Source organism: Saccopteryx bilineata, chromosome 8 (assembly GCF_036850765.1).
Source record: "Saccopteryx bilineata isolate mSacBil1 chromosome 8, mSacBil1_pri_phased_curated, whole genome shotgun sequence".
NCBI classification, from domain to species: Eukaryota; Metazoa; Chordata; class Mammalia; order Chiroptera; family Emballonuridae; genus Saccopteryx; species Saccopteryx bilineata.
The window spans coordinates 28,675,743-28,702,809 of NC_089497.1; the positions used below are offsets into that span (position 1 = coordinate 28,675,743).

Consider the following 27,067-nt stretch of genomic DNA (forward strand, 5'->3'; position numbering starts at 1 on the left):
AATGGAAAAGAGCTGCCCTGTGATTGGTCTGCTGCAGACCCCGCATCACACAAGGCTGCTGGGAGGGTACCGGTCATCAGCTGTGACCTGGGGGCCGACGGGAAGGCTCCCCAACTCTTGCTTTCTGCCATCCTTCTCATTTCTGCCTTCAAACTGACTCAGGGTGAAAGAAAAGAAGGGAAAGACTGATGCCTATAGCTGAAGTGTGCAGTTTAATGGCCAGAAACCAGACTTGTCACATGTAATCAAATCATCCTAGTGCTGGTGACAGAGTTAAGACAGTTGAAAAAACAGTTGCTATTCCAACTTCCAATTTTCAAGTTATTGTTGGGGCTGAAATTTCTCTCACCTCAAGTGTTTTTATTTTGGAAAATCTCCAAAGCACACTCTAGCCATATTTGCGTAATTGAAACATGAAAAAAAATAGAGATGTTTTTCAGACACATTAAACTCTAACCAGATGCTCTTTAAAAACTTTTTGCATGTACATAGCACCTTTTATTCTAGCAGAGTCATTTTATTCCTCCCTGAACTGCATCCACCAAAGAGCAAAAATACTCTTTTAAGAGCCATGGTCACCCGCTGACACATACGATCTCCTTATTGGACATAAAGAGAATCCCATCGGCCTTTCCAAGTCTCCCTCTCTACTCACACCACTGAGTATCCAAGTCAAATCCATTTAACAAGTATCTACTGAATACTTTCTGTGGACCAGGAACAAAACTGAGAACAGTGGGAAGTCGGCATGAATAAAACCAACTTGCAAAGTGAAAATAACATGTAGGATTCCTGTAAGAAGTATTAGGGCCAGCACCCTACTTGAATGGCTCACCTAAAAGACAGTGATTCCGGTCTCTTTCATTTATCAAACATCAGACAACCGAGAGAAATAGTTGAGCGTTTAGAGGGAAGAAAAATAAATGACAGGTTCCCAAAAGTCCAAGAATTCTCTGATCAGCAACCTCAGGAAGCCCCAGGGCACGGCCTGGCCACACCGTGCGGGCATGCGGGCAGGGTCTGGGCCCCCCAGAACCACTCTGAGCCCTTCTATTCTCCACAGGAGAGCCAGGAAGACCTTCTTCCATGTAAATAGGGTTAGTAACCCTCCAGGTTAAACTCCACAGCAGTTTGACTTTCTACTGAGAATAACACCCATACTTGCTACTACAAACCACAGGGCCCCGCAGTGCCTGAGCCTGCACTTACCCCTCAGTGTGCACCTGCTCTCCCACCTGTCCCACCACACCCTGGCCACCCTGACCTCCTGGGCTCCCTAGAACAGCCACTCCTCTCTCACCCCAGGGCCTTTACGCTCCCGGTTCCCATGCAGACTGCTCCTTCTTCACATGCCTCAGATCGCCTTTGGGGGCAGAGGGGGCACTCCCCTCCCTCCCCACCTCTGGCATGATTTTCTGTCACTTTTTTTTTTTTTTTTGTATTTTTCTGAAGCTGGAAACGGGGAGAGACAGTCAGACAGACTCCCGCATGCGCCCGACTGGGATCCACCCGGCACGTCCACCAGGGGGCGACGCTCTGCCCCTCCGGGGCGTCGCTTTGCTGCCACCAGAGCCACTCTAGCGCCTGGGGCAGAGGCCAATGAGCCATCCCCAGCGTCCAGGCCATCTTTGCTCCAATGGAGCCTCGCTGCGGGAGGGGTAGAGAGAGACAGAGAGGAAGGAGAGGGGGAGGGGTGGAGAAGCAGATGGGCGCTTCTCCTGTGTGCCCTGGCCGGGAATCGAACCCAGGACTGCTGCACGCCAGGCCGACGCTCTACCACTGAGCCAACCGGCCAGGGCCTTCTGTCACTTTTTATCATGGTACTACCATAAATTATAATTATCTGACTCATCTGTTAACTTGTTTTTTTTTTTATTCTTTCCACAGACTTGAAAATGCTAAGATGGCTGAACCAATAACATCTGCACTTTTAATGCCGTGTCCCAAGGGTGCAGGACAGCGCCCAACACAGCAGACGGTCAACAGTCACTGTCGGGCAGATGATGAACGAAGGGAACAAAACTGTACATAACAGATTTAAAGCAAAAACAATATAAGAAGCCATCTTTTTATTTTATGTTTCTACCTCTGTAAATACTAGTATATTACTGTAACTTCAATTTCTGTTGGACGTTTTTCATGGATTCATTCAGTCAGGACCACCCTGACTGAACTTCAGAGGCTGAGAGGATGGAGACCTAACTTATGGCTACAATTAGAAACTTTTCAAACGATTGCTTGAAACCACTAGGTTTGGCATACAATGCGTTTTGAATAGGGGGGATTAGCCCTTTCTCATTTAAAGATATTTGTGGTCAAAAGCAGAGTTGTTCTTATGTATCATGTAGCTCCTTAACCTAAGAAAATAAAAATCACAAAAGAACCTTAAAAGACCAGCGCCAGAACACTTAAGGATGAAATTAGCACAGTGCTGTCCCAGGACCAGTGTGAAACTGGCCGGGGCTCCCTCGCTCCCCCACCACTTGGCCTGGCCGGTGTCGGACTGCGGAGTTCACTGGACACTCAGAAGTACCCTGGGTGCCCGTCCCTGCCTCCCCACCCTGCCCAGTGGCCGAAAGGGAAGATGTTGAGTCTCCAGACTGTGTCCCGTCTTGTTGTTCGGTCACTGAGGACCATGTCTGGCAGCTACTAGAAGGAGCCCGGCCACATCAGAGAAGGAGGACTAGAACTGCCCTCACGCCTAGGGATGCTTTCCCAGGGGCTTGGGGTGGGGCCTGGGTACCTGTCTACCGGGGCCTGGGTACCTGTCTACCGGGGCCCGGGTACCTGTCTACCGGATGAACATCAGCCTTTCTCCAGGAAACTCTGCATCATTTGCTCAGCCCCTAGGAGCAGCCTTTCTCCTGGTTTTCCTGCTGTATTTAAATTCTCTGCTGGGACTCCGCTTGCTCAGCACCCAGTTTATTCGGATGCAGTTCAGCTTCCACGCACAATTCTCATCTCTCCGTGTCACCTGCGCCCCATTCCCTAGCTGCTGCTGGGGACCCGGCCCCAACTCAGGCACCTCCCCTGGGCTCCTCCCGCTGCCCCGCCCACACTCTTCCTGCAGGGCAGCACGACCCCACTGGTAATCCCCGCTGCTCATCCCCAGGTCGGGGCAGCCTCACACACTCCTCCCCCTCCCCACAGCGGCCTCTAAGGTCCCAGTGTCCTGCCTCATCAGGAAAAGTGCACAGAGGAGACACCAGTGGTCCCTCAGGGCACAGGACAGCCTTGGGTGCGCCCAGGATTCCTCTGGGGCAGCTTTGACACAGCGGCTTCTCCGGGCTTACGTCAAGTACAGAGCACGCGGTGGTGTGAAATTTAAAGCCAGGTCACATAGTTTTCATGAGTAAAACAAGAGGCTAAAATTAGATGAACCCTGAGTTTCTTTTCAGGTGTAACATTCCAGGGTCCCACAGAACACTCGCTGGTTCCCTATGCAATTCCCACTGCGCCTCTGTGATTTTCTGCCACAGTGCCTCCGGGGTTCCCCACTGGCTTCGGGGTCCAGTCTCAGCATCGAGCATCAAAGCATCTAGGTCTTCAACCTTCTGGGTGCAAATCAAAACTGCACTGCACCTAGAGCACAGCTGGACCCCGTCCCCCGTCCCGGAGCAGCCTGCGCCTGCACTGCACCTAGCGCACAGCTGGACCCCGTCCCCCATCCCAGGCACGGAGCAGCCTACGCCTGCACTGCACCTAGCGCACAGCTGGACCCCGTCCCCCGTCTCGGGCACGGAGCAGCCTGCGCCTGCACTGCACCTAGCGCACAGCTGGACCCCGTCCCCCATCCCAGGCACGGAGCAGGCTGCGCCTGCACTGCACCTAGCACACAGCTGGACCCCGTCCCCCGTCCCCGGCACGGAGCAGCCTGCGCCTGCACTGCACCTGGCACACAGCTGGTCTCCATCCCCCGTCCCAGGCACGGAGCAGCCTGCGCTGCCCAGCTGTCATGTGTTTCACCACGTGCTTATGTAGTGTCCTCTGAGGAGAATGTCCTCCTCACCCTCCCCTGGCACAAATCTCTTCCTCCTCCTCCCCAAGGTGTCCAGTGTAAATATTTCTCCCCACCCCCACCCTGTGCTGCGTCCCTGACCTGCCGCTCAGGTAGACTCAAACAGAATTATGTTTAGCCCTATGTCATAATACCAGCCCATTAAAATCAAGCTTTTGATGTGTGCCTCTCACTAGACTGTGAGTTTTGGGGGGGCAGGGGCAGTGTCACATTTGATCTGTATAGTACCAAGACCTTGTACAGCGCAGGGTATACTGGGGGCACACAGTCACATCTGTTGAAGTGAATTGAAAATTGTGTCATTATGGATGTGTACATCTATAGGCTATCAGAGGCAACAGTTACTACTACAGCAAGATTTGAATTGAAAAGTAAGTTCTCTGCTGATACAATGTCTCTTGACAAGATGTGCAATTAGAAAGAAAAACAAGACTAGAATGAACTAACATTTTTAAAGAGAAGAAGGTTTGAGAGGGGAGAAAGACTTATAACTTATATTTTCCAGTTCACAAAGGAACTTTCTAGCCAAGAAGAAAACATTGGTCCAAGTTGAGAAGTTGCTGGAATTATCCCTTCTCTTCTATTTTCTCTAGTTTTCAGAGAACCAGGGCCCATTTGGAAAAGTAATATAGATGCAAAAAGGCAGAGAGCCATGTGGTGATACATATCAGCAGAGCGACTGAATGATGCTGGCCATGCCAGGAGAAGAGCATTACATAACGTCAAAAGGGACACTTGTGGCATGTCTTAGCGCTTAAACAGCTGCCACCCGGGAGTTTGGTATTCTTGAAGTATACAAAGAAATAGCCCCTGGAAACCAAAGAGTACAAATTATTTGCAACAACAAGATTCTGAGGTCAAGAATATGTTTTTCTCATCTATCTCTATCTCTCTTATAGTTAAACTGTTAGTATCATTTTCATTTTAGAAAAATACGAAACCCTTTCATATGTATAATTCCAAAACATTCTGTACAGGTTGGTTTTTTTTTTTTTTTTTTTTAATTTTTTTTTATTTATTTATTCATTTTTAGAGAGGAGAGAGACGAGAGAGAGACAGAGAGAGAGAAGGGGGGAGGAGCAGGAAGCATCAACTCCCATATGTGCCTTGACCAGGCAAGCCCAGGGTTTCAAACCGGCAACCTCAGCATTTCCAGGTCAACGCTTTATCCACTGCGCCACCACAGGTCAGGCCAGGTTGGTTTTAAAGGAAGAGAGAAGCACCCCTCATCATGCTAGGTTTTCCTAAACATACCTGTTTATTTGGAGATAATTTTCTATTTTGTGGGTGATGTAGACCAGTGTTTCTCAACCGCTGGTTTGCAGACTGGTCACTAGAAATTTCGTGCTGGTTGTCTAAGAGTTAACCACCCTGATGTTGTTGGAAGATTTTCAACCCAATGATCTCAGTTGAATTTACTTATGCTCAGGGTGATTTCTGCTTTAGTAATCCCCAAAATAATTCTCCTGTTTTCAACGGTCTCCAAGTGAAAACCATTGATCTAGACATTTTTATGTGTAGGCCATTAATCCCATCTGTAGGGAACCTGAAGGAGAGGATAATATGTGACATTTAAATGTGTCACTTTTGCTGCTGGTATAATGTCTGTCAGGAAAAAAGTTTAAAATTCTGGAATTTAAAAATGATTGATAGGTTTAATACATGTGTTTCTTTTTTTTTAATTGATTTTAATTTATTGTGTTTACGTAGATTCTAGTGTCGCCCCGAATTACATGTGTGTTTCTTATTTCTTTACCTGCTAACTCACAAAATTCTAGGGTTGTGTCTTTCCTTTGTCCACTTGGGAAAGTGAGCAGGGATGGCTGTGTGCTCGGGACTGGGCCACAAGGCCGAGAGACGCACTGTGCACGCCAGGAACTCCCTGTCAGCCTGGGGAGAGATAAGTGTGCTGGTCACTGCAATAAAGTGAGGTTGAGGGTAAGGTGTGGTTAAACTCCGGGCGCTGTGGGAACCCCATGGAGGACATGACCCACCCGGGGTGGCAGAGGACAGTGGGAAGGACGGGATGTGGGGTCTGGGTTGAGAAAGAGCGAGGCATGTCTAGGGAGCAGTCTCTGATGTCCTGTGACTCAGCTCTGCGACCAACAACTCCATGTTTCCTCTTACCATTTTTTTTTATAATTCATCAAAACAAACAAAAAAGGACAAACAAAATTAGTTTAAACTTCACAATATTGTCAAGTGCTAGTACTATAGATCTCTTTCAATACATTCCAGACATCTGCAGTAGTAAGTGTTAGCGAGAGTCAAGCAAAAAGCACAGGGTTCGGTTTTCCTGCATCATTCTCCAGTCATCCATCCTCAGACTCATAGACTAAGATATGATCGCTTTTTCCGTGCAAAACCTTCACAGAGGACGAAGCTCAGAGTCAATGAAAATGACCGCGTAAAGGATTAGGAATATTTTTTTCTTCATCTTTCCCTTCTTTACTCGGTTGCTTGGTTGCCCATGAGTAGGCGCGAATTTAAACCTTTACGGAATCCGTTCCTGTTCCTTGAGGATTGAGAACTGACGGGGCCGAGAACTGTCGGGACTGAGAAAGTAGAGAAAGTAGCTGGCAGGGTGGGAAGGTTGGTTACACACAGGGCAACAGGCTAGTGAGTAACGAGCTGGAGGATAACGGAAATCACGGCTGGGGAAGAGTTCCAAATGTGGAAAGGGTAAGAAGCTGGAATGTTCCTACACTATTAGATTAGAACCGGAGCTATCACTATGCATTCATTGTATTTGACACAGACAGATAGAGCAAAAGATACAGTTGTGTGTGTGTGTGTCTGTCTTTCTGTTTGTCTATTTCTTAGTTCTTCTGGTTGAGAGGACCTGTAAGCAATGGGCACATTCTATATAGTTCAGTGAGTACGCCCAATGACCAGATCTCAATTTCCATATACTATTTTCATAATGGACCCAGGTTTTTTTTTTTTTTTTTTTTAAGAATATAGCTAATTCCAGGGCTGGGTAGAGAAAGTACAAGATGCACATGGAACAACTTATGCCAGCAAGTAAGAAAGTACTCAGAAAATGATGAGGACTTATCAAAAGGACATAGCCCGAAGGGACTACCACTGGCCAAATCTGAGTTCGTTTGGGCATCAAAATACATAATGATATTAATGGGTTATAACCCACTGGTTAAAGTAGAAACCTGCAAGTGCACAGCGACATAAATAAATGCAAAAATAAGCAGGGGAGAAGAGAAAGCTCTTCCTCACAGTAGACAGTTTACTTAGGAGCAATATATTTACAGTCTCAGAGTATATTCCCACAAATATTTAACTGCAAAGGGAAAAACTAACTTTACAGTGGAGAAATCTGGCAGGAACCAGCTTAAACAAGGAGGTTTATGTCTCCACCCCATTTATGTCTCCTGATATGATTAACTGAGAGGAAAACAGCGTGGCTTCTGTAGGAGTCCTGCTCCAAAATGTGCAAACTCACTCCTACTATGAGGAAACATCACACGACCCTAAATTGAGGCACATTTTCCTTTTCAAAAATGTCAAGTCATGGCCCTGGCCGGTTGGCTCAGTGGTAGAGCGTCGGCCTGGCATGCAGAAGTCCTGGGTTTGATTCCCGGCCAGGGCACACAGGAGAAGCGCCCATCTGCTTCTCCACCCCTCCCCCTCTCCTTCCTCTCTGTCTCTCTTCCCCTCCTGCAGCTAAGGCTCCATTGGAGCAAAGATGGCCCGGGCGCTGGGGATGGCTCTGTGGCCTCTGCCTCAGGCGCTAGAGTGGCTCTGGTCGCGACATAGCGATGCCCAGGACGGGCAGAGCATCGCCCCCTGGTGGGCAGAACGTCGCCCCCTGGTGGGCGTGCCGGGTGGATCCCAGTCGGGCGCATGCGGGAGTCTGTCTGTCTCTCCCCGTTTCCAGCTTCAGGAAAAAAAAAAAAAAAGTCAAGTCACAAAAGACAAGGCTGCAGCATTATTGAAGATTAAAGGAGACCCATGACAGCTAAATGTAACAAAGGAAAAAATACATTTTTCCCTATCAAAGATATTATTATTGAGGCATTTGGTGAAAAGTTGAATGGAGACTATGGATTAGAAATGAATATTATATCAATGTTAATTTACTGAATTTGACTGTTGGGCTGTGGTTATGTAGCAGATTACTTATCTTTTAGAGTAGCAACACTGGAATGTATAAATTGCCTCAGAAAAACATAAACACACAAGGAGCTGGGGTCAAGTGAGAGAGGAAGAGAAGAGAGGAGGAGAGGGAGGAAGCAAACGCAGTCAAGTGTTGAAAACTGGAGGACCCGAGTGAAGACTAAATGGGAGTTCTTGGCTATTCTTATGGATTTTCTGTAAGTTTGAAATGATTTCAATGGTGAGAGTTTAGAAACAAAGAGCATGGGTTTTGGTATGACTCAGATCCGATTCAGAACTCCCAGTCCGATATTTATTATCCACGAGCCTCCAGGGAAGTGATTTCATTACTCTGAGCTGTGGTTTTCTTACTTAATCACCGAGACAGGACTAATTTAAAGGGATGCTGTGAAGATTAAATAAGGTAACGCACAGACCGAGCACTGGTCGGTCGTGGGTGTGTCTGGTAGAAGAGCGGATTCCTAACAGTGACGCAACACATACACAGTTGCTGAAAAAATGAACAAGGTTCTTCTTCCGGCCCCTCCTGCTCAAACTGGACCAAGTGATACCGCTTAGAGAAAACGAGATTCTTCAAGTATTTATTAGCAATCTAAGTTATAAGTTTTTTCTTAACGCCTGATTAGGATAAACAAAAACTTGAATAGTAATAAATATCACTACGCATTTTGGATGTTGCTCTAAAGTTTGCTCAGTGCTTTGTACTCACATCTCATGTGACACCGAAGGGAACAGGCAGGCATTCGAGTTCAAGTTCAATGCAGCGTGAATAACAGCGAATCTCGGCAGAGCCTGGGGTTCTGACTGTCAAAGAGGAGGTCATACCCTTGCAACTCCAATCTCAGATAAGGCTTGCGTCGATTCGCAGTTGCAGGGTACAAGATGTGGTGCAATTCAATGCCCATCTGGATGCCTGTCCCTAAGATCCTGGCACGGAGGTTTGTTTGTGGTTCACAGTGTATTGGTGCAGTGACAGGGCAGAGCACAGACCCAGGTTGCGACTGCGAGGTTTCTTCTCTCAGCCAAGATGTGCACATGAATTTGAAATAACCCAGGAGGGTGTTTCAGAGCTGCCTGCCAAAGAGTGTTGTCCTCTAATCTGGAGAGCAGCTGCTGGTCATAGGCATGCAAGCACACGCACACACACACACACACACATGCACACACACACAAACTCAGAGTCTGTACCTGCCTCTACTTGTCTGCTCTGGGCAGATGGCTCCTGGCTTGTGGGTCGCCTCATCCCGCAGCCGGTCCAGTTAGAGCCTTTCTTCGGTGAAGACTGGCGAACCGGGAGGTGAGAGCCTCTGCAAGGTCGCCGTCGTCAGAGCATGAAGGACGCGGCCCGGAGAGTGAAGAGGGTTATATTTAGTGTTTGGGCCCAGTCAGTATTGGGATCCCCACTGCCTCTCCTTTACAGAACTGTCAGTGGGCTTTGGTTGCAAATACTCTGTGGCTTTGAAGCCCACAGAACAAAAACTGAGAGACCGTCCAAAAAGAAAAGAAGAAAACATTGGTGTTGGTCCCCGGATTCCACTATTGGATTTTGGTGGGAGTGAGAAGAGAGGATTGCTGGGTGTGATCAAGCAAAGTGTGGAAGGTAAGTGTCCCCATCGCTGCTGAGGACTGGCTTTGGGGATGTTTCTGTGTAATCCAGGGGTCCCCAAACTTTTTACACAGGGGGCCAGTTTACTGTCCCTCAGACCGTTGGAGGGCCGGACTATAAAAAAACTATGAACAAATCCCTATGCACACTGCTCATATCTTATTATAAAGTAAAAAAAAAAAAAAAAAACAGGAACAAATACAATATTTAAAATAAAGAACAAGTAAATTAAAATCAACAAACCAGTATTTCAATGGGAACTATGGGCCTGCTTTTGGCTAATGAGATGGTCAATGTGCTCCTCTCACTGACCACAAATGAAAGAGGTGCCCTTTCCGGAAGTGCAGTGGGGGCTGGATAAATGGCCTCAGGGGGCCGCATGCTGTAGTTTGGGGACTCCTGGTGTAATCCAACATCCGGGAACTGCCAACACCGCTCTCCAAGAGCAGGACCATCTGGATATTAGGCAAGAGGATGCAGTAACCTCAGGTATGGCTAAGAGCTTATGATGATGATGACTTACAGACTAATACGAGTAAGAGCTGCTTGCAAAATAGAACTATCATGACAGTAAGTTTTGCCAAAATGGTAGGTATGAAAGAAAACCTAAATGTAATTTTAAATTCTTTTCCTCTTAAGAGTAAGACAAATGGTTAAAAATGAAAAAAAAATGGTTTGGGCAAATAACTTTCCTTGAGAATAGCTTGATTTTGTGAACTGATATAAACGATCAATATATAATTTTAAAACCATCATGATGTGATGAAAATGGAGAATTATATTGGATAGGCTAGATTGGAAAAGAGGAATTCTCTTTTCATGGAAAAACAGAAGAAACTAACATCTTAAAATGGCAACTAGATTGCATTCTTTTTTCTTTACTTTTGTTCCTATTTCGTTGATGCTTTGATTTGGTGAATGGGAGCCAGAGGGCAGAAGCGGATATCTGAGGTAGGGCGTTTGGAAGGTTACCTCCCACCTCCCATCACATGACTGTATATCCACCGCGCATCTCATCTCATCTCACGGCAATAGGAAATGATGCTGGACTGCTGCCAAATGACACCAGAGAAAGCTCTGCTCACTGTGCGTGCTCAGCGGGAGGATTAGTCAATGGGTAGGGTGGCTGCCTAATTTTGAATACTGGAGCCCCATTCAACAGAGTATATAAATATGTCAGCTAAAATGCTTGACATACAGCTAGTGCTCGACTTACAACCACGATTGGTTCCGGTCGTAACACTATTTGGTCGTGAGTTGAGTAGGCTATATGTACAGTACTGTGAAATGATGTTCTAAAAATCTTTAAGTCATATTTTATCATAATTTTCTTTCATTATTGTTATATATCATAATTTTCTTTGTTCATTTTATGCCATTTGTATCATCTCTACACCATTTTGTTTCTTATTTTTACATTTATCAGGTTTAAGTAAAACACTGCGTTACCAGTACAACTGGTTTAATATTTGCAAAGACAATTTCCTCTTGGTAGACATCTTGGGAGGGGTTTGATGAAAAATATCCAAGACACAAAACACAAATTGCTATACTGAGTCTGGGATAATAGTTGAAATGGTGCATGCAGAGATGGTAGTGCTGCCGGAAGCTGGTCCGCACTGTTCTACGCCCAGCTGGGCAACGCTTGCGCTGCCAGACGCGGAGCAGTCGTGGCTAGCGATTGTGGTCGGTCAAATGGTCGTAAACTGCATAGGTCGTAAGTCGATCAATATTTGTAATCATTTCTATTTCTCTTCATAATGACAAATGGTCACAGATCTTTTTCTTTTTTTTCCCAATAAATCTGCCAAATCTCAAGAAGGATTACAAGATGTGCAATATTATTATTTAATCTATGCTCACCATGTTCCACATGTGTATTAGGTTTGTATTATATAAAGGAGGACTCAGTGTATCATGCTAGTGGGGAGAACTCTCTCAAATTAAGGCAACAAAAAATGCTTTTCTTACAGTGACACTTTCAGAATACAGGTATGCCTTATTTCACTGTACTTGGCTTAACTGAACTTCACAGATTTTTTTTTTCAAAAACAAACCGAAGGCAAGACCCTCCGCCAGCAAAAAGATAACAGTATGCTTTACGGTAGCGTGATTCTCGCTTTGCGGCAATGTCTGACACCGACCCTGCACTACTTCTGGGACCCTGCACTACTTCTGGGGCGTGTCTGTGTCCATCTTCTATCCCTCAGAAACAAATATTCCAAGTAAACAGATATCCACGGTATCAGTTGACACTATTATGAAACTCCCATTATACTTAATTACAAGTCAGCATAAATACCTTAAGAGCCTGACCTGTGGTGGCGCAGTGGGATAAAGCGTCGACCTGGAACACTGAGGTCGCCTGCCCGAAACCTTGGGCTTGCCCGGTCAAGGCACATATGGGAGTCGAAGCTTCCTGCTCCTCCCCCTTCTCTCTCTCTCTGTCTCTCTCTCTCTCTCTCACAAAAAAAAATCAATAAATAAAATATTTGAAAAAAAAAATACCGTAAGAGCTGTTTGCTATTGAAAATTTCTAAAGGCAAATAATGTTCATGAGCTACTTCCACTTCTTTAAAACAAATATGCAGGGCAGTAAGATAGGTCTACTCTGATGAGAATTTTCCAAGTAATTTCCCAAAGCAATGTGGGTTTGGGTTTTTTATGATAACCAATGCAAAAATGCTCAGTAAAAATTCTGGGGCAAAGAAAAATACTGATTATAAACAAAAAGGTCTGATATTTAAAAGTTTTGTTTCCAAGGATGGGAAAAGACCCTGTAAGGGCCTCTGTATTCTTCCTCCAGAATAGAGTCCTTATTATTCTTTGTCTTAACATATAGCACAATTTTCATTGCCACTGAAACACATGACTTGCTTCTCTAAAATGTTGCATAACAAAACATTTAAAAAAATGTTAGTTGCTCTTATTTGCCTTAGGAAAGAAATAATGACCACCAGCATTCAATAGCCACTCATGCTGAGCACAACATAGGTTTTTTTTTTTGTTGTTTCATTATAATCAGGGGAAGCACTTTTTATAGTAAAGGGCTTATTATGTTTTCTCATTTGTTTATGCATTTACCAAATGTTTTAGAGCGCCTACTGCGTACCAGGGCACTGGGGATACAACAGTGAATGAGGCAGATATGATTTCCACATGCAGAGTTTAGAAATCTTCACAGGGGGCCAATTACTAGTGATTTTAACCTGCATATTGTTCATGTTGTTTATCACGTAACTGTTTTTACCTCCTTTATGATTAAAAGAAAAATTAAGAACCCCCCCCCCCCAATTTATTTTTTCTACTGTATAAAGGTCATTTAGTGTCTGTGAGATACAGAGACAATGCTATAGGTCAAATAATCAATAAAATAATCAAGTTTGAATATACATTTTAGTGCAAGCACCTGAGCCTTCTTTGAAGGATGTTGATATTCCGGCTGTTTCAACTACAGATACTAGACAAAAGGCTCACATACGGATAGGCTGTTCCTTTAGAATTGGGTCAGACAGGAAGTCCCTATGGAAGATGTCAGAACAAAATCCGTACTACAGTCTCATAGTTCCAGATGTTCGAGATGTTCCTGTCTGACAGAATTAGTCAAGCACTGAGGCTACATCTGAAAGGGTGGCAGTATCGTGTTTCTCACCTTGGTTTAGGAGACATTTTATGTTGGCATTAATCATAACAGCAATGTCATCTTACACCTATACCTATGAAGTGTCTTACACTGTTTGTAGAACTTCAGTATCAGTTACTCACTTGACCCGATAGCGACCGTGCACAGAAGGAAAGGCAGCTATTACTCCCTGTTTAGCAGGAGGAAAAACTAGGTTGTAGATGTTTAAGGGACTAGCCTAGCTAACTTCTCTCTAATGCACAGGCTCACTCATTTCTCAAATGAGAGACGAGAAAAATTCTGAGTTTTTAACAGAAGGACTCACAGCCCCGCCCTACTGTTTGAAGAGGGAAGCAGACACCGGAAACGCCGCCAGCAGAGAGAGAGTTTCAGGCCTCGGCACACATCACTTCTCTTCCTGCCTCCACCGTCCTCCTTTGCACTCATCCTACAGGTCTTTCCTCTGGCCCTTGAAAAATCAGTTTAGTGGCTAAAAGAGATAAAAGCTATTGAATTTTCTTTCTCTTTTCTCTTTTCTTTTTTCCTTTTTCCTTTTTTTAAATTTTTTTATTTTTTTCATTTTTATGAAGCTGGAAACAGGGAGAGACAGTCAGACAGACTCCCGCATGCGCCCGACCGGGATCCACCCGGCACGCCCACCAGGGGGCGACGCTCTGCCCACCAGGGGGCGATGCTCTGCCCATCCTGGGCATCGCCATGTTGCGACCAGAGCCACTCTAGCGCCTGAGGCAGAGGCCACAGAGCCATCCCCAGCGCCCGGGCCATCTTTGCTCCAATGGAGCCTCGGCTGCAGGAGGGTAAGAGAGAGACAGAGAGGAAAGCGTGGCGGAGGGGTGGAGAAGCAAATGGGTGCTTCTCCTGCGTGCCCTGGCCGGGAATCGAACCCCGGTCCTCCGCACGCTAGGCCGACGCTCTACCGCTGAGCCAACCAGCCAGGGCTCCTTTTTTATTTTTAAGGGACAGAAACAGTAGAGCTTATTAGTATGTTCAGCGGTATGTGAACGTAAATGGAATTTTAAACTGCTGGTTAGTGCTACCGCCAGCCTGGCAACGTAAAACACTGTCTCACCAGATCAGACCAACTGCCCACCCGGTCTAGGTCCTGCTTCTGGTGGAAGCATCAGTGGGCCCTTGAGAAAAGCAGTTGATCATGGGTAAGAGAGAACACCACAGGAAAAAATTCTGTGGAAAAATGGTAAGCACGGTTAACTGAGAGCTGTATCACACAGGTGGGGCCGAACAGAGCTGTCTTAAGTGGACGAAAAAGGTCTCTTTTTGATAGACTGCAGAGGAGCACACTGACCTGCTGGTGACCAAGGTACTGAGGGCAAACAGAGTGCCGCGGACCAGACACAGTCCTGTCACTTACTAGTTGTGACCAAGCAAATGCATAAGACTTCCTTTCTCCCTCACGTTTTTCCTGGAATTGATTGTGTACCTATTTAAAGTTCGCTGTAATAGTTTGGAGAACGCAGGCTAGTTTTCTCCTGTGTTGGTGGCTTAGGATGAATGTTGTAGGTCTTCATGATGGGTCCAGTGACGATCCCTGGGCCAGGAAAGTATCATTCAGGAGGACGGCAAGGCGGACAAGGCAGAGGCCACTTCCGTGTCCTCAGAGCTGCTCCTCCTCGCCCGGAAACAAAGCGACAGAGGCAGCTGTCTCCGAGCCTTGGTATGAAACCACCAGGTTGTGACCGGGGACACCAGCGTCTCGGACTGCAGCTGCTCTGAACATCTTCACACGAAGCTATTTTAAGAGCGTTTGCATTTGATCAGGGAGCATGTGGGGTTAAGCCCTGTGTTTTCCATTTCAGTCTTAGATCCTAAGCAGGTGCAGTTAGTAGTTCAGAATTCAAACAAACTTATTATTGTATATCACCCCAATCAATGCAAAGATAAATTTACATCAGGGAAGAAAAGTATGTTATTGAGATGGTGACTTGATCCTTAAATAAAAAGTCTTTAGAAGTTGAAAAAAAAATACCACTATAAACTTTTCATTGTAATTTTTGCTGGGGGCGAGGTAGGGGATGGTATGGAGAGAGAAACAGTAATAGACAAAACCTTGATGTGGGGGTGACCACACCATACAGTGATGTGTCATAGAATTGGGCACCTGAAACCTGTAGAATTATGTTAATTAGTATAACATCAACAAATTCAATTAAAACAAATAAGTCCATTTGGACAACATATAACTATTTATGCTAAGGTTCACAATGTCACCCTATATTTCTATTTATTATGCTTAGAATATTGCTTACAAGGACATCACTGTATATTATGGACATTTAGGATTATCTGACAATACCAAACTGTGATATCCTTCTTGAACTTTGACAATTAGAGAAAAATATCCTCTAAGTCTCATCCCACTTCTGCAAGCTACATAGAGTTGAAACAAAAGTAAAGGCAATACAAAGCAAAAATAATTTTTTTGAGAGAGAGAGTGAGAGACGAAGGGGGAGAGAGGGTGAGAAGCATCCATTCGTAGTTGCTTCCAGTTCTAGTTGTATACGGAGCTTCTCATACATGCCCTGACAAGGCCATACCAGTGTCCTCTTGCTCAAGCCAGCGACCTTGGGGTTCAAGCTGGTGAGCTTTGGGATGATGTGGACAATCCCCAGCTCAAGCCAGCAGCCCTGTGCTGATGAGCCTGCGACCTTGGGGTTTCAAAACAGTGACCTCAGTGTTCTGGGTCAATGCTCTATCCAGTGTGCCACTACTGGTCCGGCAAAACAAAAATAATTTAAAAAAAAAAATTTAAGCTAAGTATTTGCAAATTCCTCTAAAATTTACATAAGTCTTCCCTGTCTGTTGAAATTATGTCTCTAATGGTCAACCACACACTCATGCATCTGAACCTGAGCATACTTTAAGAGATGTTGGCTCGATTTAGGAGTTGACTCCAAAGGCATGAGAGGGAACTGCTTTAGGGTGATGGAACTTGCTCTATGTCCAGACTGTAACAGTAGTTATATGACTGTATGAGTTGTCAAAATCTGCAGGATTGCACACTATAAAAGGTGAATTTTCCGGCATGTAAATCATACCTTAATAAAAATAAATGCAAAAAAGATGTTGAGAATCACTATCTGTGTGGCTCTACATTGAAAGCCTTCCTTTGCCAAGTTCAACTAGCATACTCTGCTTTCATGCTGATGTGCTGGAGTTTGTGCAGAGGTTTCAGTGGGGAAAAATAGAAACAGAAACCTTAGGGTATTAAAATAAAGGAAAAGGAATCGTGGCAAATAACTGATACAGTACAGCCCCACCGTTCATTTTACAGATGAAGAACTGAGGCCTGTGAGTTTTCCCAAACTCTCAGGACTAGTTAGTCGCAGAGAAAGATTCCTGTTTTTTGGTTTTTTTTAAATAGTCAAAAATGATCAAGCTACAGAAATTCAACTCTCTTGTGCAACAGTGACTGTCAAAATGTACTCTTACTGATCAATGTCACCCTGTTGAGTTTAATTTTCTAAATAAAAATTTTTAAAAATTGCACTATCTGATGAAAAAATCATGGGGCAAAATGATGCAAAAAAACTTCAAGTATGCTTTCCAACTGTTGGATTGAGAAGCTGGCCAAAGGCTGCTGGCTTCTGACAAGTATACATTACAAGGGAAAATACGCCGGTTTTAGTAGTTGGTAGACATTATTGCATGCATGGTATCTGTCAAAAACAATAGTCACTATCCTGCCACCAATGCCACCACAGCCTGTACTCACTATAGGAGGGTGTCACAAAAGAAGATGACCCTGCTCCCACGTGGGAGGGCCAAACATCTGTTCATTGGTTTACTTATCTAACAAACAAATGCCAGACACTTTCTGGGCCCTCCAGTCCAATGCTGATCTCAGCGTTATAACATAATAGCATCTAGAAATGGAGCAATGCTCAACCACTAGGACACAGTCTCGGGATGAAAATCCCAGTTAGAACTGAACCAAAAAATGAGCGTGTTTATTAGGATGCATGATCTGGTTTCTCAGATGGCATCATGGGTTCTAATTCCAGTTCTGTGTGATCTTCAAGTTACTGAACCACTCAAAGTCTTAAACTTCCTCAGTCATAAAATGGAGATAATAATTGTACTCGCCTTCTTGGGAGCAATAAATGAGAAATATAAAATGTTAAGTACCGTTAGTGAAATGTAAGTGTTTAACTGTCAGGAGCCACTGTCATGATGAAGACAGAAAACTTCCACCATGGCAGAACAGATTGGGTCTAATTCAGCCTTGAAAACAGGGTATGCCAGCCCCTTCTGAGAACCTGATCAGTGCTACAAGGCCCAGAGTACACACAGACACAACGCTTTGGTTCCCTTGGACCAAATTAAGAAGACCGGGGCCTAGAAACAGCATCTAGGAACCAAGGGACCTGGCCTCTGAGTTATGTGTTTTCTTTAGGACCCTGAGAACCACTGCTTGCAACACTACACGCGCACACATAGATATGAACTTAAAACACCAAATTTTGTGGGTTTGGCTTTTTTTTTTTAATCCCCAAAAGTTGATTATTAAAAGCAAACCATAAATTTTTCTTGATTGATGTTAAAGAAGCAGAACTATCCTTTCCCGTCCCTGAGATTCTCTAGCTATAGTCAAAGTGACTGTTTTTCTGCAACTATCTAGCTCTCTTCTGCTATAAAATTTAAATCATGTAAAGAAAGTTCCACACTCACAATGTGATAATTTATGGGCTCACAGCCCAGAGGATTCCGGGGAGACAATGACATTCCTAAATGTGTGCAAATTATTTCAGACTGGGAAATGACTCTTCCCGAGTAGCAGTAATTATTTATGAAACACCACCTTGGGAGAATGTTAACAGGAGAGCATTAAATTACGCCTTTTAAAACCAGGCACTTCCACAGGGTTTTACTCGTTCTTTCCTAATTTGGAAAGACAGCATTTGTACATACAACACAGCAAGTTTTACTGTCCTGTAGCTAAGTGGTTAGGTCAGGTTTCAGAAAGATTGTACTGATGCATTAAATACCTGCCCAATGCGTGGAAGCGAAAGCTCCAGCCCTCTCTGGCCAGTTGGCTCAGTGGTAGAGTGTCAGCCCGGTGAGTGGAAGTCCCGGGTTTGATTCCCGGTCAGGGCACATAGGAGAAGCAATCATCTGCTTCTCCAGTCCTCCCCCTTCTTTTTCTCTCTTTTTCTCTTCTCCTCCTGCAGCCATGGCTTGATTGATTCTAGCGCATTAGAACACATCAGCCCTCGACAATGAGGATGGCTTGGTGGAGCCTCTGCCTCAGGTGCTAAAAATAGCTCAGAAGCGAGCATGGCCCCAGATACGTCCATCGCTGCTTTCTTTCCATGCTGTATTACTTTTAATTAAGTACAAAGGCTCTTCCAATCCTGTCACCTAGAGTTCATTTCACCCACTGCCATGTTTGGCCACTAGTTTCTTTTCTCTCTCTTCAGCAATGGTGAGGCGGATATCCTCAAAGTAAGCAAAGTAATCAGGACATTACTCTGCCAGCAAAGAGCTGAGAGAGGCCACAATGCTTACCAAAGGGAGAGTAACTTCAGTTTGCCTCAAATTCATACGTACCCAGGAATTTTCCCAGATGGCACCATAAAACTGCAATGATGACATAAATAATCTAGCTGTTGCAGTGAGAATTCTATTATTATGTTCCCATCCACATCTGGATAGTTCATTCGTACAACACACTTTCAGTTGAAAAGCGAATTCGAAAGGGCCTGCTAGGTCTAGTGGAACTAATAGGTATATAAACAAGATTTTTTTTTTAACACTATGGAAGAACATAAAGATTTTTACTTACACTTGCAGCCCTAAACCAATAGTTCAGCTTGAACTGGTAGCTACAAATTCACATCGTTTGGCTGTGTTACAAAATACACACATATTTAATGCTTTCAGAGTTGGATCAGATACATGCTAGAGGCCGAAGGTCAGTCGCCGTTTTAATGGGGCTTTTGCATTTCTACCCATTGCTCCAATGACCAGAATTTTCTCAGAGCTTCCTTTAGCACACTTCGGCTATCTTATTAATTTTCAGGACAATCACACCTCAGTATCTACAGGTGACTGTTTCCAGGACCACTGTGGACACCAAAATGGGCAGATGCTCAAGTCTCATATATAATATGGCCCAATATTTGTATATAACCTATGTACATCTCCCTGTATACTTCAAATCATCTCTAGATTATACTACCTAATAAATGTAAACGTTATCTAAATACAATAGTTGTTATACTGCATCATTTAGGGAATAATGACAAGGAGAAATGTTTCTACCTGTTCGGCACAGATGCAACCATCACAGACCTAACTACAATAGTACATGTCAGCAACAATGTAACATTTTCTTTAATTTTTTTTTTTTCTGAAGCTGGAAACGGGGAGAGACAGTTAGACAGACTCCCGCATGCTCCCGACCGGGATCCACCCAGCACGCCCACCAGGGGGCGATGCTCTGCCCCTCCGGGGCGTCGCTCTGTTGAGACCAGAGCCACTCCAGCGCCTGGGGCAGAGGCCAAGGAACCATCCCCAGTGCCCGGGCCATCTTTGCTCCAATGGAGCCTTGGCTGTGGGAGGGGAAGAGAGAGACAGAGAGGAAGGAGAGGGGGAGGGGTGGAGAAGCAGATGGGCGCCTCTCCTGTGTGCCCTGGCCGGGAATCGAACCCGTGACTTCTGCATGCCAGGCCGACGCTCTACTACTGAGCAAACCGGCCAGGGCCTCTTTGAATATTTTAAATCAGCAGTTGGTTGAATTGGTACAGAGTGCAACTTCAGGGTTTTTTTTGGTTTGTTTTTTAAATTCATTGATTTTAGAGAGAGAGGAAGGGAGAGATAGACAGGAACATCCATCTGTTCCTGTATGTGCCATGACCAGGGATCGAACTAGCAACCTCTGCTCTTGAGAACAATGCTCTAACCCAGGGGCAGTCAACCTTTTTATACCTACCGCCCACTTTTGTATCTCTGTTAGTAGTAAAATTCTCTAACTGCCCACCAGTTCCACAGTAATGGTGATTTATAAAGTAGGGAAGTAACTTTACTTTATAAAATTTATAAAGCAGAGTTACAGCAAGTTAAAGCATAATAATAATTACTTACCAAGTACTTTATGTAGAATTTTTGTTAAGTTTGGCAGAATAAATGTTTATAAAACAACTTACTATAGTTAAATCTATCTTTTTATTTATACTTTGGTTGCTCTGCTACCGCCTACCATGAAAGCTGAAATGCCCACTAGTGGGCGGTAGGGACCAGGTGATTACCACTGCTCTAACCAATCAAGTTATCTGGCCAAGGCTTTTTTTTTTTTTTTTAAAGCAGCAAAATAACCTCTATTACTTAAAATTTTCCAAATGTTAAAATAGGGATCAGAGTATAGGCATGGGATTAAGTGGAACAACCAGTCAGACATGACATAAATGAATCAGATGAGGTTTAACTCACTCGAAGGATTCCAAAGGAAGCTGACATTCTCGGCAGGAAGGTGAGCAGCACGCCCTAGCCTAAGCAAGGATGCAAGCTTCTAGATCCTAAGACCCTTCCCGGGGAAACACAGTCACAGAAGAGGGTGTCAACGCACAAAGGCAGATCTCCTTTTTCAAGTAAGAGTCATTCTTCAGTTCTCACTATTCTTTGGGTAAAAAGCCAAAGTGGGGTTTTTTTGTTGTTGTTTTTTGGTGTTTTTTTTTTTAAAGACAGTCCCTAATGGGCAGCTCCAGCTCCTCTGCCACCATTTCCTGCTACCTCTGCAAGAGTCCTTCTTGCTCCAGAAGTCATACTGTATCTTGCATAATCCTGAGATTAATAAACCAGGCCAGATGGGAGGTCATGGGAACAGGTCCAGACTCAGGCAACACGCAGAATGGGCGCAGCCTCTGCTGGCCTGGAGGAGGCCTGGGCTTCCACAAAGTCTGACATCATCATCTGCAAGTGGATGTCTCTTCCATAGTCTGGAAGGTTGCACTCTGGTTTGTAATGGTATCCTGACTGCACTAACTTGTTTCTGTATTCCTTTGAGGAGTCATTCTCTTCTGATTTAAAAAAGAGTTTAGGTCTGATTGTTCCATTAATTCCAGCTCATCACTGACAGTAATTTCATACTTTCTGTGTATTTTATTCATAGCACACATTGATCCTTTTCTCATCAAAACCCCAGAAAGTATATTCCAACTAAGCTGGTTTCTAGACTCCCAAGCACAATCCTGTAGAAACCAATAAAGTGAGTTTGATAATGGCAAGAAGCTACGTAAAATGAATGACTTCCAAGACAGGTTGTGCGAGTCAGAAGAGAAAGCTCATTGATAAAAAGGGTTTTGTCTGGTGAAAGGAGAAATTACAAGCCACTTTCAAAAGTTTAATTGCATTCCAGGAGGTTGAAAACCTGTGTCTGAGGTATGTCATGTGAGAACAGTAGCAAGTATGGATTTCTGAAAGGGAACTAATCTTCTAAAACATCTCCTGGGATGGAATCATCTCAACCCAGCAGTTGTTTTCATTTCTACTTTCCAAACTACCTTTGTTTAAGGATTAATGACCTTCCCTCAGCCCATTAACCTGGGCTGTCATTAATCTCCAGGAAAGACCTTGTCAGTACTGCTTAAAGGATACATGAGAACTGCTGTGTATTTGGTTAAAAACGGTTGCTCTCATAGCCATTGAACTACTCTTTTCAGTGATTACCGACTCATCCTGGAATTCCTTTTTGCCTCAGAATTAGTTAACATTTTAATCACAGTCTTAGTTGTAGGCGATGAAGTTGTTAGATAGGAATTGATTAAAAAAAAAAGTAAAAAGAAAAAGCCTTCTTGGAGGGTAAACTGAGTTTCTAAAAAAATGTGTCAAAAAGGATGTTACTCATCAAAATTCCTACCATTTTGTATGTGTTTTATGTCCTTGGACATGAATGTTGTCGCCTCCAAATCAGTATTAATGGTCAGGTTCAATTAAAGGCTATTTCAACTTTACTCTTTGATAGGAGAATATATTATCTACTAAATCAGCTTGGTAAACGGGCTAGGAAAAGCGATATAAGTATAAATATTTGTATGCTGTTAGAGGAATGTTCATGAGACTTAATACTTTTTGTTAGGTGTTCCTGGGACTACTCTGTCCAAGACAAGGTTAAAAGAACAATAGCTATCGCTAACTCTAGTAGAAGAAACAACTCATATCATATTATCGTTTCCTATAAAGATAAATCATATCATGAGAAGAAAGTCAGATAAAGGCAAATACTTCAATAGGAAGATTAGGAAGAAAGCACAGGGGAAGTTTGGGCTGTTATCAACAGAAGTGAGCCCAGAGGTAATACACACGGGCGGAACGAGACAGGGATGGCCGTGGCGTGACAGTGAGCCTGCTCCCGACAAAAAGGCTCGTTTCCAAACCACTCTCTGGGGTAAGCGAAAACAGAGGTGCTTTTTTTCATCCCCAATTTGCCTGAATTTCTTTTCCACTTGAGGAGAGTTGCCAAGGTGAGGGCATTTGGTGTAAATCACTAAAGTAACAGGGCTACACTTCTTGGCACTCCTGCGAAATGGGAAGATGCCCTCAACCCTAATAAGCTCTGGATTCCGGAGTTCTGCAAAAACAGGCCTCGATCACGGCACGGGATTCTTCTCTGCCTTGGTCACTGTCCTCTGGCTCTTGAGAAGACAGGTCTGTGCTCCAACCCATTGTCCTTTAAACAAAGTTATGAACTGCTAACAGTTTTGTTTAAAAGTTTATAGAAATGGTAACCACATTGCTAAATCTCTCTAGAGTATCTCAAACAAAATGTGGTTCAAATTTTTTGTTAAAAAAAAAAAAAAGCTCAGACTTCTTAAATAAACAAATAAAGACAATTGATGTAGTGAACAGTCTTTGTGTGACCACAGCTATGTCATCTGTGTCTTCTGTATCCTGCGTGGGCAGAGGTCAGGGTGAGCCATTCAGCGAAGGGGCTTCCAACCCACCCATCCGCACACTCTGCGGGAGCAAGCTTCTAGGCAGCCCCACGTGCACCGGGCATGGCGGGGCGGGGCGGGGCGGGGCGGCGATCTTCACTGCAGCCAGCCTTCCCCACGCAAACACAGGGACATTAGACCCCTTCATTTTAGGGCATTAAGAAACAGCCTCTCCTCAGAGGATGAATTTGGTGACCTGGCCTCTGGGCTTACAAGTGAATAACGGGTGCAAAAGGACACTTCTAATAACTGAAAATCTCCGCATTAATGTAGCTGATTGAACAACCTATTGGAAACCTTGGAAGGGTCATGCTCATGGTTTTGATGAACGGTAGTTAATTTTTACATAAATATCAGCTGTTCATTGATAATGTCTCCAGCGTTCAGGGTACAAAGACTTTTTTCTTTAGGTGAAAAGATAGATCCATTTTAATAATCTATTTGAACATATCTGCTTATTATGAAGTCGACCAGGCCAGACCCAAAGGTTTTCCCGTTTAAATTTCCAGGGGCGCCATAATAGCCAATGGAAGTGCCCATTCCAGGGCTGCTAACTCAGTCCATGCCGGCAGCCAGCACGCACCTCCACACCCCGCTTCGGCCTCTCCCGACCCGCACCCCCTTCTTGCTCAACACTCAGAATGGGTGCTGTCACCTGCCCAACCAGTGCTTCCAAGTTTCCTTGAAAAAAACCTGTTTCAAGATGTGGGGAACAAACCCTAAAGCCTCTAGATATTTAGGTACACAGAGGACTCGTGCTTAGAGTAGACTTGGAAAAATTAAAATGGCTACCCTGTCTGGTTTGGTTCCATGCCAACACCTGTGTGGCCGTCTCTCAAGGCACAACAACAGCCTTCAGAATGGAGCTGTTCTGCCAGGACTCGGGGTTCCCTGCTTGTCATTCTGGCCAGCTCCTGCCGCCGTTCTGACCTGTTTCCTTCTCCACGGTCTGTGGGGGCTCCTCTTAAAGCGCCACTCATTCTGCCTATGTGGTGAGACTTCTAATCGCTGGGTGCCTTTCCTGGCCTAGGATCACAGAGGGCACAGGAATACTGGAGAATGTCTCTCAGAAAGTCTAGGTCTACACACCTCCTAGTCAGTTTGTAGACCCCAGTTTTATAGCACTTAGCATCCCTAGCCTCAACTGCATAAAAAGGAGAAAGTTGGCTTTGCAAAGTGTTGTCTTTGCTGGCCAAGTAAAGCGCTAACAAATTCAGAGGACTCACAGCGTCCTTGGGTTTGTTCTTTCAAACACTGAATAGTTACTGAATGCAAAGCACTGTGGGATTCAAAATGGAATCCAGCACTGTCCCTTCCCTTAAGGAATTGTCCGTTTAGTCAGACTAGGAAAACCATCAAAACTGTAAAAGAATATAGAATATCAAAAGTGTAACAAGAGAGACAAAGTGCCGGGGTAATTCAAAGGAAAGGAAAACTCCCATCTGTGGAGAAACTAATTTACAGTATGGATCCAATTTCTTTTCCAAGCATTCTATGTAGAGAGAAGGCTTTCAAGGTTACTTCCGCTTCCGAGGGCATTTATTTATCATTGCACAGCCACAATCCCTCCAGTCATGGAGTAGATCAGCCTGCATGTGAATTACTTTGAAGGGCATATTTATTTTCACTGCAATCAAGAATGCCAACGGAAGCACTTTACTGAAAGCAAGGTTGCAAGTCATAACTTTTCTTCAGTTGCTCACCCTCTGCCTTTTCTTTGCTTTGTTTAACCTGAGCCCCCTCACCCGAGACCACCCTTACCTAGCTGCAGAGCTGACTGCTCCTCCCCACCTCCACCCCCCAAGTAGCGAAGCTTGCTTCCAGAAAAGTCTCTGGTCCTGGCTTGTGCCCAGTCAACGTGCCAGCTCTCCTTGTGGGCAGTGAAGGACTGCCCTCCCACCTGTGGCATAAATCGTCCCTACGTAAAGGAGAGCGGGACATCAGCTGTGTGGGATGCTGAGGAAGGAACCAGTTTCCTGCCAGTCTGGGGATGGCTGTCTCAGCAGTAACCGGCCACCGACACGCAGGAGAAGCCAATGCACGTGCCTGCTTTCCCCATAGTCTAAGGAGAATTCCAGTTTGCACTGGCACAGCTCCAGAGGTCCCCAGCACAGAGTGGCCAAGGTCCCTCAGAGTCCGACTGGCTCCCACCCTCCATGCACGTGAGAGGCCAGAGTCAACTCACACTTCCTTCTCCGCTCTGCTCCCTGGGCTGAGCACGGACTCCCGACACCTCAGGAAGCTACCCAAGTCTCTCCGGACCACTTCCCCGGAATGAGAGTCAGAAAAGGGAGACCCTATTCACTAACTGCCCAGTAGAATTCCCTTCAAGAGACGCCAGGACCCTTCGGAACAGCGCTCCAGCGGAACCTGCCTCCAGGCACTGGCTAACCTCACCAGGCCTCAGACCCCACCAGGTCCTCGCAGCCGCACTCTCACCCACAGCAAACACGCAGGCACCTCGTCAATAATCTTCTCATCTATTGCCTTTTCATTCCCATACGACTCCGCGTTCTCCCTCAGACCCTTCCCGTCCTCCCTGACTTCCCTTCCGACCTTTCCCACGATGCTCTCTGAATCTCTGTCCGGATACGTGGCCCAGGGCAAAAGCACAGCTCTGCAGTCAGGCGGGTCTGGGTTCAACAGTTCCACCTTGGACTTTCTGTGTGACTCTGAATGATGCAGGTAGTCTCCCTGTGCCTTATACCCTCACCTGTAAAATCCGGATGGCAGAAATTAGTCTGTAGGGTCCTGTGAGACTTATAAAGGTATAAAACAGTCAAAGATAGTGCCTGGCTGGTCCTAGGTGCTCAGTAAATGACGGATACTGCTGTTACTGGAATCTCCACATGCTTACTCTTCTCACAGACTCTTTCTTCTCCCCCCCTCTTGTTCCACCTCTTGTCCAACCTTTCCTCCAGGACCCAGAACATCCCAGAGTCTCCAGAGAAGGCTGCTCATGCCCCCACTGCCCAGGCACCAAGCCTGGGGTAGTGTCATTCTCAGGACATTCCCTTCCACTTTCAGATCAAAACCCCTCCTCTCTTGAGGCTCAGGCCATCAGCTCATACCACGCTTGTCCAGTCCCCGTTCTGCCTACCGACCTCTCCTCATTATGCCAAATACTTAATAAAAACTGGCAACTGGGTCAACCCCCCCCCATTCCCTCCCCATTGTGGGTAGCCTCAACTTCCTGCACATGGGTGATCCTTACTATAATGAGACGTCCGAGTTTCTTGACTCTAAAACCCTTTGCACACTCTACTTCAGCAATCCAGCTGCACAGCTCACCTGGAATTCCTGCCTCTGCCCACCTATGGTACTCGACTAGACCTAAGTGTCTCCTAAGTCTGTCTCTCCTTGGTGAATGTAGTTCCTCACTGCTAGATACTGTATCTTATTTGACTTTTATCCTTATCCCTAGGACAGAGTCTGGTACACAGTGTGTGTTTAATAAATATTTATGGAATGAATAACATGGGACATTTGTACTTTTTTTTTTTTAGTTTACAATATGTTTCTCAATTATCTTATTTGATTATTGATTTAGGGAAGTAGAAACAGTATTCCAATTCCCCTGTGTAAATATGAAATTGAGGCTCAGAAAAGTCAAGTGAATTATTCAAGGTTACATGGTCAGTCTGCAGGAAGCACTTATAGATCAGCTAACAGCCAGCTGGGGTTCTTCCTACCATTCCAGTTACAAGAACTCTTCTTCC

At 44.9% G+C, this 27,067-nt stretch overlaps 2 protein-coding genes across 7 annotated transcripts in view; one reads left to right on the top strand and one right to left on the bottom strand.

Moving 5' to 3' along the window:
* Positions 1-27,067, bottom strand: part of CMSS1 (cms1 ribosomal small subunit homolog) — a 430,962-nt gene that overhangs the window by 87,811 nt on the left and 316,084 nt on the right. The window contains exon 1 of one of the 6 annotated variants that reach the window (XM_066241798.1): positions 9,341-9,466. The exons of the other annotated variants lie outside the window; for them this stretch is intronic. Within the exon in view, the coding sequence (XP_066097895.1) occupies positions 9,341-9,395 (55 nt within the window). The 5' untranslated portion in view covers positions 9,396-9,466. Of the gene's footprint in view, positions 1-9,340; positions 9,467-27,067 lie in introns of those variants that run through there. 6 annotated transcript variants of the gene reach the window in all.
* The window catches only part of FILIP1L (filamin A interacting protein 1 like), a 327,587-nt gene continuing 310,143 nt past the window's right edge, over positions 9,624-27,067 (top strand). Inside the window, exon 1 of the mRNA XM_066241790.1 lies at positions 9,624-9,752. The gene's annotated coding sequence lies outside the window, so the exon portion shown is untranslated. The remainder of the gene's footprint in view (positions 9,753-27,067) is intronic.